This window comes from Peromyscus californicus, unplaced genomic scaffold (genome assembly GCF_007827085.1).
Source record: "Peromyscus californicus insignis strain IS unplaced genomic scaffold, ASM782708v3 Scaffold_7__1_contigs__length_154581171, whole genome shotgun sequence".
NCBI classification, from domain to species: Eukaryota; Metazoa; Chordata; class Mammalia; order Rodentia; family Cricetidae; genus Peromyscus; species Peromyscus californicus.
The window spans coordinates 120,943,051-120,960,435 of NW_026294595.1; the positions used below are offsets into that span (position 1 = coordinate 120,943,051).

Consider the following 17,385-nt stretch of genomic DNA (forward strand, 5'->3'; position numbering starts at 1 on the left):
TTTAAATAATCCTTCTCAAAGCCCACTAGTGCTGTGAATATCGCTCTGTATGCTGTGAATGTGTTGCTCTGATTGGTTAATAAATAAAGTGCTGATTGGCCAGTAGCCAGGCAGGAAGTATAGGTGGGACAAGCAGAGAAGAGAATTCTGGGATGAGTCAGGAGTCGCAAGCAAGACACAGAGGAAGCAAGATGTGAAGGCAGAACTGAGAAAAGGTACCAAGCCACGTGGCTGAACATAAACAAAAATTATGGGTTATTTTAAGTGTAAGAGCTCATCAATAGTTAGTCTGAGCTAATGGCCAAGCAGTTTTAATTAATATAAGCCTCTGTGTGTTTACTTGGGTCCAAGCAGTCACAGGGCCGTGGGAGCCAAGCAGGACTGGAGAAAACTTCAGCTACACACTAGTTAATAAGCCAATTTCAAAACACAGCTTTAAAAAAAAAGAGTTTGAAGGTAATTGAAGTACCTTGCATGGATGGACAGTGTCCCTCCCTGAAGACATGGGTTATTCATTGAAAATCACAGTGCAAGGAGTGGGCAACCTCTCGGTTATTGGTCAGGGAGGCACCAGAATTCTCCAAATCAATATAGGCTATTGCTAATGCCCTTATGGTAATCACCATAACTGTGTGGTGAGAGCCTATTGTTGAGGATGCCACACACTCTGGCTGCAGGACACAGAGAAACCAATTTCAAACCAACCAGGAAACTTCTCCCCTCTTGGCTAGCTTTCATAATGCTGGAAGGTTCTGTGAACTTGTCGGGGAAGATATGCCCACTGAGGCATCGGTGGCACAGATGTTATGGGGGAGCTAACAGCTCTCTGGGAGGACTTGAGCTGGTGCTGTAATCCTGGTCAAAAGCCCATAGGCCCTTGGGTGGCACCTGCTATTGTTATTCTGCTAACTGTTCATGCTGTCAAATCACCTTCTAAACAATTGTTTATACCAACAGCCCTGGGCTGCTCTCTGGTCAGAGAAGCTTCTCTGTGCAGTGGGAAGAAGTCAAGGGAGAGATGCACAACTGGTCAAAGTGCTGAGACGAAGAGACTGAGTGCTCAGCCCTAAAGAGAACAATGTCCGCCCCTCCCCCACCCTGGAAAGAATGTACAAACCTGAGGGTGGGAAGGGTGCTGTCAAACGCTGTTTTTTTGGAAGTGGCATGGCTACCACAGTCATGAAGTCACAGTGACTATGGTTGATTGCACAAGATCAAGCCAGCCAAATTCTGGCAGAGATGTAGAGATTGTTTCCAGGTCCTACTCTATTGTGGGGGTGGAATCATTCGTTTTTGAGGATGTGGCCTCTAATAGGTTTCCAATGCTTCAGTGGATATCCTCATAACCATGCAGATATGTAGGTGGAGTTTTCCTGTCCTAACCGCCTGCTCCCAAATAACCAACACAGAGACTTAAGATTACTAATAAATGCTCAGTCAATAGCTCAGGCTTGATCCTAAGTAGCTCTTACAACTTAACCCATCTCTATTAATCTATGTGCTGCCCTGAGTCTTGTGGCTTTTACCTCTGTCCCATTTTGTGTGTCTGACTCATTCTCTGGCTGGTTGGCAACTCCTCCGATTCTGCCCTTCCTCATCCCATCATTCTCAACAATTAGTGAAAAAAGAAGCCATGAATTTGAAGAGAGTGAGGAAGGGTATATGGAAGGGTTTAGACTCTCAACCTTCCTAATGCTGCGACCCTTTAATACATTCCTCATGTTGTGATGACCCCCAACCATAACATTATTTGTTTCTGCTTCATAACTGTAATTTTGCTACTGTTATAACTCATAATGTAAATATCTGTGTTTTCCAATGGTCTTAGGTGACCCTTAACTCACAGGTTGAGAATGCTGGTTTAGAGGGAGAAAGGGGAAGGGGAAATGATGTAATTACATTAATCTAAAAAAGAAATATTCATGGGCCCTAGGGGTGGGAACCTTCTACTCTTGTTTTGATGGGTGGACATTGTGTCAAACTGCCTTCTAAATATTCACTTATACTCATAGATGGATGGTGCTGTCAGTTTTGATCAGGGAGGCTTGTGTTGGGAGTGGGCAGCTGTTGATGCTTAAAATGTGAAGAATACGTGGCTGTTGAGTCTTGGCTTTTTGAGACAGGTTTTCACTTTGTAGCTCAGGCTGGCCACGAACTTGTCCTGTGGCCCAAGTTGACCCTGAACGCCTCCTGGTCTCCTGATTCAGGCTCCTGAGAGCTGGGATTGCAGGTTTTCACCAACACATCCAACTCACTCTCCCTTTCTTGATGCTGTGTATCTCAGGGCATTTTTCTGTGCTTAGCCTCCTTAGGCAGAATTGTATTCTAGGCTTAGGAAAGACAACTTAAAGCCATGCAGTCAAAATCCGGTAGAGTACAGTGTGCACTCAGTGGGTGACCTCTCACTTGATGCCTACTGTGTGCATTTGCCAAGCTCTGCACCCATGGGATAATGGTGGATGTGACCAAACACCTCCATTAGGGGTGGGTGACCTGTCCATCCTTCCCCTACAGACTGTCACCCTGCTTTTGTGACTCTCTATCTCACCTTCCTAGGTGGTCCAGGCTCCTTCCTGCCTCCAGGAGTTTACACTCTCGCTTCCTACTCAGGCATGCTTTCCCTCAGGTTTCCATGTGACTTCCTCTCCCTTCCCTTGGGTCTTGGCTCACCAAGCCATGGCCTCAGAATTGAACCTTTCATTATCTTCCCCGCCCCCCACAGTTTCTGCTCTCTCTGCTTCATTTAGTTTTTTTCCCAATAAAGTCTTCTTTGTCTAACATACCATCCATTCCTTAGTCATCGCAAAAATATAAGCTCCATGTTGGAAGGGACATCTGTCCTTTGAGTCCCCACAGTTTTTCTAGTACCTGGAAGCATGGTGGGAGCGTTGCGGGCAACGGGTGGATGGTGTTGGTGGAGCTAAGGCTGGATGAACTACAGGTGGCGATTAAGCAGGGAATCAGGTCACAACTGAGTGCCGTGCAGACCCAAGCACAGAATCCTGTTATGTTCACCTGCTGGTGCCTGATAACCCTGGGGACTTACACCTCCGTTGCTTCTCTGGCTGGAAACCAGTTTCTTCTTCCTGTGTGCATACCCATGGCACTCGTGAACAACGGCAGAGTCAGCAAACTCATTTTCAAAGAGGAGTGTGACACCCATGGAGTCAGGCTCAGACCCGGGGGGAGTTTGGTTTCCTGTCCCAAGATGCTTCACATTACAATATAGGAAAGGTTAAAATTCAGTAAATGTGCTTGGTTATCGCAAGAATGTATCAGATTTTCCACGAGTGTATCACATTTTCGGGGATCACTGTGAAGGACGGAGGGTCGTGTTGTTCTCCATATAAAGTGGGCATCTGTTCAGCCTCCAGTGACCAGTTAGTAGCCTGCACACAAAAGCACAGCTGCCCTGCACGCAGTTCAGGTAAGCATCAACTGAGCTGTGCAGAGGCCAGGCTGCGACACTGAGGTGGCCTGTTTTCTGCTCATTATTAATCCAGAAACCTTAATGACGAACAACATTTGTGTTATTTTCTACCCAAATTTAATCTGTTCATGCAGCAGTTCAGTCAATCCCGCAATCTGTTTTTCTCAAATGAGGGCAGATAATGGAGACGCCGTTCTTTACAAGTCTTCAGGCTTTTAAATTCTGATAAAATCAGGATTCTTCACTGGGTCCTGCCCCAGCTCTGAATTAAACCACTTTAAATGTAATTACGGAACCTGGCCTTCCATCAGGAACATCCATTTAAAACATTGATTGGCCAGGCTGCTCTGCGAGGCTCTTTATGAGCAAACGATTGCAATGGGGCCAGAACTGTAATTTATCAAGGCAAAAAAGCAGGTAAATACTTTATTAGTGGTAATGAGAGGGTTGCCAGCTAACTGAATCTCTTCTTCCCTTACCAGCTACTTCACGGAGCCGTGGTGCATGGCCATCTTCCACGATCGTTTTATTGATCTCAAGAAGGAGTTGCGCCAAATCTTAAACTCCAAGCAGGTAAGCGTGATTAATGGATATGTGGGTGTTATTCCTTGCAAATTGTAAGCAGTTGACAGCCGATGATCATTTGGACTTTCCCCTGCATTCCCATCTCACAGTGGGTTGTTTTTTGGTTTTTTGGTTTTTTTTTAGCACCCCTGTACTTCCTTAAATAAACTCTGGAGTCTATAAATGTAGACAGTAATGCTCAGGGGTAGTGACTTTCCTCAAATCCTTTTCTGGACAGTACATTGCTTTTGCATTTTTTTTTATATGAGTAGCTTTATCTTCATGATCAGATAACTATGTTAACTGAAAACTAGATATAAGTTGTTTTTACCTGCTGCCTAGAATGAAAATTTCATTCCTTTAGTATTCTGTCTGTTGTTGCTGAGGGTACATGTGTGTGCATGCATATGTGCAAGCGTGTGCTTAAAAAAATAAAAATACCAGGTCTGGTGGCCTGTGTCTCTAATGCGGCTCTTTGGCAGTGAAGCAGGAAGCTTGGGAGTTGATGATTCTCTGCTACATAGCAAGTACATTCCAGACTTGCCTAAGCTACACAAGACTGTCTCAAAAGACCTGTCTCCCCCTCCCCCCCCCCCCACCCCCCTGCCAAAAAAAGAAATAAAAAACCAGGAGAATCACCTCAGTGTCAGAATACACTAATGTTATAACTAACACATCTACCTAATATGTAGAGAATTATCTGGAAGTTAGGCCTCATGCCCCAGAGGCTCCATGCTTGGCACATATCTCTGTGGAGAGAAGGGGGTATTTGTGAAACTTCATGTTAATTCTCTTGATGCGAAAGTCTGAGGAAAGTTAGTATCTTTTCTCAAGGAGGTGGAATATCCATCCCAGACTCCACCTTGATTCAGAGAGACGACATGCCTGGGCCTTTATCAGTTTCTGTCTCCTTCTGATGTTTTTTTGTTTGTTTGTTTGTTTTTTGTTTTTTGGTTTTTTTTTGGTTTTTCGAGACAGGGTTTCTCTGTGTAGCTTTGCGCCTCTCCTGGGACTCACTTGGTAGCCCAGGCTGGCCTCGAACTCACGGAGATCCGCCTGGCTCTGCCTCCCGAGTGCTGGGATTAAAGGCGTGCGCCACCACCGCCCGGCTCTTTCTGATGTCTTAATGGACAATTCCTATGTCCTCTTCTGCCATGGAACCTTTAGCCTTGCATGTCCTGTGGTAGACCCTCCACACTGGACAGCCTAGATGTCGTTTATGTAGCCCTTACCATACTCTAGCCCCCCAGCTTACACCACTTCACTTACCGTAGCAAAACCCTGTGAGGTGGGTGGGGGCACCTCCTAGATCTTACACCAATGGAGACACCGAAATCAAATAACCCATGATAGGTTAGTTACATAGCAGTCTGGTTAACAAACTCAAAGCTCTCACTCTCCAGCTGGGAAAGGAGGCCCAGGGCCATACAGGGTCAAATCACTGTCTCATCTTCACCCCTCGGTTTCCAATACGACTCCTCGGGAGCCTGTTCCGAAATGTAGGCAATTTACTAATCTGCACTAGATTCCAATCGGGAGCATAGATTTAGAGTTTAAATCAAAATGGCATGCTTTAGGGTCCACACAGGTCAAAGCCCAGCAGGTCAATGTCAGTAGGAAATATTTACACTAAAGAGTCACAGTCTCCAGAAGCATGGACGCTTCCCATCAATCCCACATGGCCTTGAGGGAGAAGCTATGTGAGTAAATGTGGAAGTCAGACAGGACTGCAGTCATTCGAACTGGAGTGTCTGTATAGATACTCCTTGAACCCGACTGACGAACCTAAGGATACTGAAACTGTGTTCAGATGCTTGCGCCCCTTCTACAGACTGGAGCAATGTTTGCATAGAACCTACACAATCTTCTGCATACATCAGATTGTCTCGAGATTTCTTAAATTGCCTACTAAAACGTTGTGGAGCTTGAACCACACCATTTAGGGAATAATGAAGGGAAAAAAATAACACATGGACACTGCCAATATAGGTGTAATTTTTTCCAAGTATTTTTGGTCCCTTGTTCACTGAATCTGCTGGTGTGAATCTGTTGGTATGGATCTGCTGGTGTGAATCTGCTGGTGTGAGTCTGCTGGTGTGAATCTGCTGGTGTGAATCTGCTGGTGTGGCTATGGAGAGCCAACTATATTATAGATGGGTACAGGGCACACAGGCACTGAGCTCCATCCTGGAGCCTGGAGAAGGTTAGCTCAGGTTGAGATCTGACCCACCATTACAAACCTAGTGTTTACTGTCTCTATATGTCCAACGCCTTGGACACCTCCCCGCCTCTCCCTGGAGCGAAGACTCATCTGTCCCTGAGTGACCCCACTGAAGCTCTTTTAACCCCACACTTGAGCTCCTTGGTTAATGCTTTGCACAGCACTCAGGGGTTTTAGGATATGCATAGTGTCTTCTTGTTAGTAGCCTGTTTCTAAGGTAAATACTGGAAAGCAGAGAGCTTAAAAATATTTTAGCATGGAGGGCTGGAGAGATGGCTCAGCGGTTAAGAACACTGACTGTTCTTCCAGAGGTCCTGAGTTCAATTCCCAGCAACCACATGGTGGCTCACAACCATCTGTAATGAGATCTGGCACCCTCTTCTGGCCTGCAGGTATACATGCAGACAGAATACTGTATACATAATAAATAAATAAATCTTTAAAAAAAATATTTTAGCATGATTGTTACCAACAGACCATATTTTCTTCAATAAAATTCAATTTCCTAAAATATTGATTTTCCTGGGTTTAGAGGAATGAGAGAAGCCTGGGTGAACAGGTGAGCACGGAGGGTCCCTTAGGACAGTGAGACTCTTCTGCATGATACCACGCCGTAAACTCATGAAATACTGGACACAAGGAATGCACTTAAGCATTAACAAGAATGCATCAATATTGGAGCAAGTGTTGAGAAAAAAAGAAATGGAAGCTGTTAAACTTAGTGGCACCCGTCACGTTTGACAGGACTCCTCAAGGCTCCCTCAAATTTTCATCCACAGCCTGACATTGGCTGTGAGCCAGTTCGCTGTGCCGACCCAGGACAGGAGCGGCTTTTGACCTGTGCCAACAAGCGTCCTGAGGACTTGTAATAATTACTGTGGGTTTCTAGCCAGAGAGTGTGGCCTGCCTCCATGAGGGGCTAGGGGAAGAACCTCACTGGGTACTGTTATGCTTTTAGCCTTTCCATTCGCCAAGTGGGAAAGCCACACAGAGAGGTGGTGTGCGGCATGGCGGCTACCGCTATTCAAATGTAGGGTCACTTTGGACAAACCTCAGGTAGCCACAGAACAAGGCCCAGCTGTTCCGTCTAGACAGACATCGGAGGAGTGACAAAGGATGTGTGCAAGCACGTGGGAGCAAAGGATGGTTCTGCTCATGCCAGCCACCACCACCTGAGGGTGGGGGTAACCGCCACGGCATTGAAACTGGCAGGGCAAGTGATGGCCACACGGAGAGGCACGAGTTTCATTTACGAGTCTGACAACAGAAAGATAAAAATGGTGGCTGCATTAAAGAATAAGGGTCATTCTTTTTCCTAAATATCGAGGTGTTTGAACCCATTTTTATATCCCTTTCTGATTCATCGCCAGAGTAGTACAGGATCTCAAACATGAAGTTTAGCATCCCTGGTACTTCAGTTTTTAATGATCAGTTTGTGAACATCACATTTTATCTATGGATGAAGCCTATGAGTCACTGACCATAGTCAAATTTTGTAAAGTCAAAAATCACTCTTCTAATTCTTTTAAGAAAGAGGTAACATATGCAGCCTTAGTAACAGAGCTCCCAAATATCTGAAGCAAAGTTGACAGGTTGGAAGATAAATGTGTATAAGGAAGGCTTGGCTATTTCAGTCTATCACTTTGAGCAATGTTTAGACCGGGCTTCAGGCGAGGAAGAGGAGGATTTCACAGTGCTGTGACCCATGTGGAGCCAGCACAGCTACACAGGACAGCTGCTCGGCAGCGCTGGAGAACACCTTCTCCAGGATAGGACACTCAGGGCCACAGAACTCCTGTCGATAATGTTAAAATATCCAGACTGCTTAAAGTGCAGTCACCAGTAATCAGTACACAGTAAAGCAAGGAGCCAACACAGAAAGCAAACTGGAGATTTCACAGATTTATAGAAACTAAGTAAATGCCCTCTTAAGAAACCAGTGAGTGGCCAGGTGGTGGTGGCGCACGCCTTTAATCCCAGCACTCGGGAGGCAGAGCCAGGGAAATCTCTGTGAGTTTGGGGCCAGCCTGGTCTACAGAGTGTGATTCAGGACAGGCACTAAGACTACACAGAGAAACCCTTGTCTCAAAAATTAAAAAAAAAAAAAAAACCTAAATAAATAAATAAATAAATAAATAAATAAATAAGAAACCAGTGAGTGGGTCAAAGAAGACTGCAGAAGGGACATTAGAGATACTTAGAGGTGAGTGCAGTGTTTGCAGAAAGAGTTTTCAGAGAGAAATTTGTAGATACGAATGTCGACTGTTTAAACAGGAAGGGTTGGGCTGGAGAGATAGCAAAGTGGTTAAGAGTGCCGGGGTTCTTCCAGAGGAGCCGAGTTCTGTTCCCAGCAGCCGTGTCAGGAAGCTCAGAGCCAACCGTAACTCCAGTTCCAGGGGACCTGACACTCTTGTTCTGGCCTCTGCAGAAGGAGCCTGCACACACATATCACACACACACACACACACACACACACACACACACACGCACGCACGCACGCACGCACGCACGCACGCACACACGCACGCGCATACACATAAATAAACACAAAAATAGATCTATTTGTAGAAACAAGAATGAGAGATTTCAAATAATAACCCAGCATCATACCTCCATAAGGTATGTTATACCATCCATAAAGAACTAAAGTAAGAAAACAAATTAATTCAATATCTGAAGAAAGAAAGGAAGGAAAGAAGAAAGGGAGGAAGAAAGGAAGGAAGGAAGGAAGGAAAGAAGGAAGAAAGGAAAGAAGGAAGGAAAGAAGGAAGGAAAGAAGGAAGGAAGGAAGGATCTTTTAAAAACAGAGCAGAGCAAAGTGAAATAGAGACTAGAAAAATAATAGTCAATGAGAACAAAATCCGTTGTTTGAAAGATCAACAAAATCAGAAGCCTTTGGTGAGACTTATAAATTACTAAATCAGAAACAAAAGTCAAGATATGTCTATAGGCTTATGAAAATAAGAAGGATTTTAAGAGACTGTTGGGAATAATCCTGTGCCATCAACTAGAAGATACCTGGACGAGAGTGACACACTCCTAGAAACCCAGAAACTAGAAACTGACCCAAGAAGAACCAGAAAATCTCCACAGATCTACAACAAAGCCATTGAATCAATAAGCAGAACCTCTCACCGGGGCAGGGGATGTGGCTCGGTCAGTGCGTGGTGGCTGTGTAAGCCCACGGGCCTGAACGGAATCCCCAGAACCCACAGGGAAAGCCAGGAGACATGGCCTGTCCTTGTAATCCCAGTGCTGGGAGATCAGAGACAAGTACTCTACAGTGAGATGGGGAAGGGAGCAGTGTCACCTCAGCTGAGCACAAAATTAAGGCCAGGTATGGTGCCCAACACCTGCGATCACAGCGCTGGGGAGGGAGGGGCCAGGGGCTGAGGCATGCGGGAGTTGAGGTCATCCTCCGCTATACAGCAAGTTTTAAGATACCCTCTACATGATATATGAGCTATTGTTTCCAACAACAGAAAATAAAAGAAATAAAGGGAGGGAGGAAGGGAGGAAGAAAGGGAGGGGAGAAAATAAGGAAAAAGAAGATAAATACCATAATTCACAGACTAGCAGTAGTATCTGTAGAGCAATGGCTCCAGGGCTAAGAGGCAACCCAAGTTCATATCTAAGCATCCATGTCAGGCTGTTCACAACTCCCTGTAACTCCAGCTCCAGTGGATCCTGTGCCTTCAGCTGGCCTCCATGGGCCTACCCACACATGTGCCATTCATTGGCAGAGACATACAGACATTTTTTAAAAACTAGCAGTAGAAGGAAATGTCCCCCCGCCTGATAAATTATGAAAAAATCTACAGCTAGTATGGGACTGGGTGGTGAATAACTGAAAGCTGAAGGCTTACCCTTGAGGTCTGGAGTTAGGCAAAGATGTCTCCATCTACCGTTTATGTTCAACACTGCCCTGCAAGACAATTAGAGATTGTGCAGTCAGAGCAATGAAATAAGAAAGAAGGAAGAAGAGGCAACTACCTTGGAAAGGCATAAGTGAAACTATGGCTTTTCCCAGATGATACAATTCTAATGAATCCAGAAAATAGTAAAGCTAATAAATGCACTTGGCAAAATTGCAGGATACAAGATCAACACACACAGTCAGCTGTCTACATTAATAAAGAATGAAATGAACAGGAATGAAATTAAGAAAATAGTTCCACTTGTAATGTGAAAAAGAATAAAATACTTGGGAATCTATTTCATTAAAGCAGGACAACACTGGACACTGAAAGCTACACAATGTTCTGGAAGATTCAGAGGTCTAAATACATAGAAGGACATCGTGTTCACAGGCTTAGAGACAGTTTTGTTAAGATGACAGCATCACCCAAAACATTCTACAGATTCAGTGAAATTCTATCAAAATCCCAAAGGCATTTTTTTTTTTATGGACAGAAAGGTTCATACAGAAATACAAGAGATTTCAAATGGCCAAAACTGTCTTCTGGGAACAGCAGAACAAAGCGGAATGCTTCACACTTACTAACTTCAAACCTTACTTCAAAGCAACAGTAACAAACCAGTGTGGTACTTCCTAAGGACAGCTATATAGAGTAACAGAAGAAAACTAAAGTTCTGGATGTCGCCAGGCACTAGAGCTCATACCTGGAATTCTGCCCAGCATTTGAGATGCTGAGGCAGGAGGATCAAGGCCAGTCTCAGTTATACAGTGAGTTCCAGGAATAAACAAATAAACAAGCAAACAAATAAGTATGGGTCCACACATATGCTCATTTACATGAGAAGATGTTCAATGATATTAATCATTAGGGCAATAAAAATCAGAACAATGGCATACCACTACACATTCACTGGGGTGACTATAATAATAAAAAATAAAATAAAATAAAAAAGGACAAGACTAGAGAGAGATGACCCAGCAGTTAAGAGCACTGTTCTTCCAGAAGACCTTAGTTCGATTCCCAGCACCCACATGTCAGCTCCTAATTGTCAGTAACTCCAGGTCCAAGGGACCTGACACCTTGTCTGGACTCTACCTGGATCAGACACGTTCATGGTGTACATGCAGGTGAAATACTCTTGAAAATAAATAAGTCTTTTTCTAAAAAGATAGTAAATATGGGGGAAATAGTGAGAATGTAAAGTTAAGTAGTCACTATGAAAATATAATTTGATTCCTAAAAGAGTTACAGAGAATTATCCTCTAGCCCAGAAACTGTACTTTTAGGTATTGGTTTCTTTGAAGACATGAAAGGTATTCAAATGAATGCTTGTACACAAATATTCAAAGCACTCAGAATAGCTAGACAGAGGGAACCACCCACATGTCCGTCAGCATATCAATGGATAAACAAATGTGGTTTCTTCACACATGTGATAGTTCTCAGCCATGAAATAAAAAAAAAAAAGAACCCCCAAATCATCTTCCAGGAAAAAAGCAGTGTGAGCTTCACAGCAGAGACATGACCTTCTATCCCACAGTACAAGCTCACAGTTAACATCATACTCAGAGATCAGGGATAGGAAAAGAGCATCCATTCTTGCCAATTCCATTCAATAACAACAAAATATTCCAGCCAGAGTTTCCAGCCAGAGCAATTAGGCAAGAAAATAAAATGGGTGACTTCTGTGTTGGTTACTCTTCTGCTGCTGTGAGAGAGAAAATACCATGACCAGAAGGAACTTAGGAAAGAAAAAGGGTTCTCTTTTCCTCCCTCCCTCCCTCCCTCCCTCCCTCCCTCCCTCCCTCCCTCCCTCCCTCCCTTCCCTCCTTCCTCCCTTCCTTCCTTCCTCCCTTTCTTTTTTTTCCATAAAGTTCTAGGAGAACTTAGAACGGCAGCAGGTGGCCAGAGCAGGAAGCTGGGCGCTCACCCCAGTTAGAACAGAAAAATGAACACTAGGAGTGTGGAAGACAGACTGATTGGGAGTGTGGAAGATAGACTGGGAGTGTGGAAGACAGACAGATTGGGAGTGTGGAAGACAGACAGACTGGGAGTGTGGAAGACAGACAGACTGGGAGTGTGGAAGACCGACTGGGAGTGTGGAAGACAGACAGACTGGGAGTGTGGAAGACAGACTGGGAGTGTGGAAGACAGACAGACTGGGAGTGTGGAAGACAGACTGGGAGTGTGGAAGACAGACAGACTGGGAGTGTAGAAGACTGACTGGGAGTTTGGCTCCATGGTATGTGCCAGGCTCCAGGTTCCATTCCCAGAAGCACACACATGAGAGAGAGACAGAGACAGAGAGACAGAGAGGAGAAAAGCCACCTGATTAACAAAGTCAGTAAGTGGCAGGACAGAAAAGCAAAGCACTAACAGTGATCTTACTAAAAAAGAAATTAAGAAAACAATCTTGTTTACAATAGCATTAAGAAAAAACAGAGTAGCTGTAACCAAGGACATGGGGCCTGTAAACCAACAACAAAAAGGCATAAACATCGGTGCCTGAGCCTCAGCACCCCGACCTTCTCCCCACACCCCTTCAACAACAACAAAAAATAAGATCACCCAACCAGGAGCACATCCCACATTGATCAGAGCAGCTGTCCTCAGCTCTGGCAAATCTCCCTCCTGATTCAACTGCAGCAGGCCCCAGGGCTCTCTCTTCTCAGCCTCCAGCCACCTTCTAGTCCTTTCCAGTCAGCAGCTCCAGGCGAAGCTGCCTGCCACCTCCTGACTTCAGGTACAGCCAACACTTTTTCCTGTAATGGAAACAGTGGCCACCTTAACTGGTCGACTGTGCTCCTCTAGGTGAAGGTCATCCCCTTGTCCACTGCCTAGTGTCCTTGTGTCTGAGGGCTTCCTACACCTACCTCATCCTGGTCTCCGTTTCAGCAACTCAACATGGCTCTAGAATGCGTGGGCCATTTCCTCCAGAATCATCCACAATCAATCAGGCAACCACCCCGGTGGCCATGTGCTTCCCAGAACAGCAGACACCAAATGGAGATAATGGGAGAAAGCCTGGGTGCAGTGGAAGGTTCTGTGGAAGCTACCAGGGCCCCATAAAGAACAGTCTGTCAGGCTGCTGGGGCCCATCTGCTCTGGGTCTACCCAGCAGACCCCCCTGGACAGCCACCACCTTGATGAGCTGGTGATACTCCTCAAGAGAGGACGGAGGCACCCATACTGCCTCTGCCAGCTAGTGGCCTCAGGCCTGGCCAGCCAGTGTCTCCAGAAAAGGCCATCCCCAAGCAGGTGTAGGAGTCCCAACATGCAGTTTTCTCTGTGGCCTCTCTGCAGATCCTTCCAGCCCCATACAGCCTTTCAGACACCCAAGACTTGAGCCAAAGGGAAATAAAGAAGTTGAAGTTGACACAAGCAAATAGAACACATGTCGACATCACCCACAGCAACACAAGATTTAGTGTTATCCCTAGAAAACTTCCAAGGCCTGTTTGCACGGGAACAGAAAAAAAAAAATTCTCAGATTTACATGGAACCACAGAAGACCAGAGTATCCAAAAAATCTTGAGAGGAAAAAAAGAATAAAGCTGGAAACACCATGCACTCTAATTCTGAAATACGTGTCAGTGCTACAGTAACCAACACAGCATGGTGCTAGAATACAAACAAATACACTGGCCAACAGGGTGGGAAACAGAGCCCAGAAACAAGCCCAGGCATTCAATCTGCTGGAAGGATTCCTTTTTAAAATGTTTATCTCTCCTTTGGTAACTTCATACATGAATACAATGTATTTAGTAAATTGATTTTAAGGTGTTTTGTTAGTTTTTTTAATTTTTATTTTCCATCTGAGTGTTTTGCCTGCATGAGTGTCTGTGTGCACCACTTGCATGCCTAGTTCCTAAAGGGGCCAAAAGAGGGCATCAGATCCCCTGGAACTGGAGTTATAGACATGTTAGCCACCATGTGAGTGCTGGGAATCAAACTCTGGTCCTTTGGGAGAGTAGCCAGTGCTCTTAACCACTGAGCCATGTTTCCATCCCCCTAGTCAATTGATTTTTTTTTAAAGAAAGATGCCATACAATGGGGACAGGACAGATTCTGATAAGGACAATGAGAAAATTAGACATTCACATATAAAAGAACAAAAAAAAAATGGTGTTCTTATCAGAACACTTATAAAATAGAAAGCACAGAATTCATAGAAGAAAACAAGAGGAAGAGGAAGACTCCTTGATGTCTGGGCAAGAATTTTCTAGATATGACCCAAGCACAGGCAAGAAAAGCAGAAATAAGGAAGTGGGTCTAGGTCAAACTGAAAAGCTTCCCTACAGCAAAGAGAAGGTGAACAGAATCCACACAACCCAAGGTTGTGAAAAAGTATTTGCAGTCACACACTGGATAAGGGCCTAATATTGACAGTACACGAGGAACTTAATCAGTCCAATAACAAAACAAATAACTAATTTTTAAAAATAGGCAAATGATCTAAACAGTCAAAAGGAGGCCTACAGATTGTCAGAGATAAACATGGAAATAATGGTTAACACCAGCAAGGATTGAAAATTAGAAACACAGCAAGCTACCGCCGGACCCTGTTAGAATTTCTGTTATAAAATGCTAGAGGTAAGGACTGTGAAGACACAGACAAAAGAGACGTATTGAACACTGTTGATGGGAATGTAAGTGAGAGCCATCTTGGAAAGCAGCACAGAGGTCACAGATGGAGTCACCATGTAATCAACAGATCCACTTCTGAGTATATCGCCAGAGGAGTTCATAATGAAATTGGTGTGTGGAAGGTATGTCTACACTCCGGTGTTCACTGTAGCATCAATAGCCAAGATACAGGAACAACTTAGTTGCCTACTCATGGGTTGATGGAAAACAAAAATATGGTCTGTATACATAGTAGAATACTATTCAGCCCGAAAGTGAATTGTTCTGTGCAACAATGTGGATTAACCTGTTGCCAAGTGAAAGAAGTCAGTCTCTGCATAAGTTCACTTACAAAATCTGAAAAGCATAGAATGGTGGTTGCAGGTAGCTGGCCAGGCTGGGAGAGTGGGGAAAGGGGAGATGTTTTGACAAGAGTAAATTTTAATCACCTATTGTACAGCCTGGTAACTGATGCTAATAGTAATGCCCAGTTGTTTCAAAATTGTCATAAGGATGGATTTTAAATGTTCTTACCACAGAGATAGTGAGTATATACAACATTGGATATGTTAATTGGCCTTAATCATCTCACAACGTATATATGCATCATAACATTACATGGTACCCCATAAATATACACAATTATCATGAGCTAAAAATGAAATTTAAATTTAAATATAAGGGAATTATAAAATTAAATTTAAATATAAGGGAATTTATAAAATTAAATTTAAATATAAGGGAAATTATAAAATTAAATTTAAATATAAGGGAATTTTCAGAGGACATTATGCTAAGTGAAAAAAGCCAGACACAACAGATCACATATGACGTGAGGCACTTTGAGGTTTGTTGGTGGCAGGTAAGCACAATGTGAGCAGAGAGATCACAAGTGCCACTCTGTGACCTTACCCTCCCTTCCCCACTGTAGAACAGCCTTGTACAGTAACAAGCCCCACTTTCTATTAGTTCAATGTTTTATGTTGGTCAGATAGAATCCTCCAGAAAAACCAAAGAACGAACCAGCTTCCTGGAGACAGCAGGCTGTGTCCATGGGTTGTGCCTGCACTTTCATGTTTCCGGCACTCCAGCTCTGGGTCCAGGCATCAGTTCCCTTTCTCCAACCCACCATTCAGCTTCCCATCTCCATTTCTGTGCCATACCCCAACTGTTCTAAATGCCATGTCTATAATCTCTCAAACCTGGTCATATTTTGCTTAAATAGCCAGACAATAATGTGCCTCCACAGAGCTTGAGTCTTCTAATGGTCCAATAGAACCCCACAATTAACTCCAATTTCCTTTTCTATTTGAAATACATAGGGACGTTAGAAGTTGGTGTAAATACACTGTAACTTTTGTTTGAGGGGATGATCAGTAGTCATCACGCTGGCAAGATCACACAGCTCAAAATCCTTAACCACAATCCTCCTGTAGATGGACAGGGCCCCACAACAAGGGCCACCTGTGGGATCTGAGTGGAGGGCACTGTGCAGTGCAGCCTGTCAACATGTATTTTGAAAATTTTACAAGATGTCCAAAAATCTCTACTCTTTGTGAACTGTGTGTAGTCTAAAAGGTCTTTATTCTTTCTGAGTCCTGTGTTGAAGGATGTTATAAAAATTTGTACTGAGAAATTATTCTGAAGGTCTTAAACTCTACCCCTTAGTAGGACCCAAGGCAATAACCCACCAAAAATCTAGGGGTTTTCATGTCCAAATATTAAAGCAAGCAGATAACGTTTATCTGAAAATCTAAAGACTTACAATTATCATCCTTGATGACATCATGCTACATGATTAAAAAAAAAAAGAATCCTGCACAAAAACATAAGCAGTGTGTGGCTGCCGTTGTCTGAGGTGCCCTGGAAAGGAGCCAGGGACTGGGGTTGGGTGGGGGACAGGACTGCGTGTTCCTGCTAACAGAGATGGATTCTGTCATCCAGGATGCAGACTCTGCAGATAGACAGACAGATGATGGTGGTGGTTGTACAATGGTGTGAGTGTACTGAACTGTCCACTGAAAATGATAAGAACAATGGTGTGCATTACCTGTGTCTTGTCATCTTTATGAATAATTTCTACAAAGCTAGAAAAAGCTCCCATCCTTGGGGAGCTGACACCACCCTGCTCTGGTGGTGCTGAGTCCCAGGACGCTCTGACTCTGGCCTCTTAACTGCATTCACAGGAGATAGACATGCCTTCCATGGAGCAGCTAGCCTACAAGATAGAGGATGAGGAAATAAACCTGAAAGAGAAGCCCCAGAAATACCTCCAAAGGGTTTTCGAGGATTCCATCTACAAAAACCTGCTGGAGAAGAGCATCCTGGATTACCTTCATTATAACAAGTACCACCTGCCCATGTATGCGTGGCCGGGCATCATTTAGCTGTGGCTAGAGGCCCCCTGGCATCACTTCCCCTCTCAGGTCAGCCAAGTGCTCAGCAGACACAGGTCCCCTTGCCCCTCCCCCCATCCCCGCTCCTCCTCTTGTGGTTTCCTGGTGTTCCAGTAGGTGGCGCTTGACTGTGTGGCAAGGCTAAGCCAGGGAGCTTTACAAACAGGCATGTTCTGTGCAGAATAATTCACTCTAGCAATAAAATGAACTCCTACTGAGCAAAACTTG

At 44.3% G+C, this 17,385-nt stretch overlaps 1 protein-coding gene across 2 annotated transcripts in view; it reads left to right on the forward strand.

The window, feature by feature from the left end:
* Nucleotides 1-17,385, forward strand: part of Cfap61 (cilia and flagella associated protein 61) — a 300,869-nt gene extending 283,484 nt beyond the window's left edge. For both annotated transcript variants that reach the window (XM_052722829.1, XM_052722831.1), the window contains exons 26-27: nt 3,913-4,003; nt 16,948-17,385. In XM_052722829.1, the coding sequence (XP_052578789.1) occupies nt 3,913-4,003; nt 16,948-17,148 (292 nt within the window). In that variant the 3' untranslated portion in view covers nt 17,149-17,385. The remainder of the gene's footprint in view (nt 1-3,912; nt 4,004-16,947) is intronic.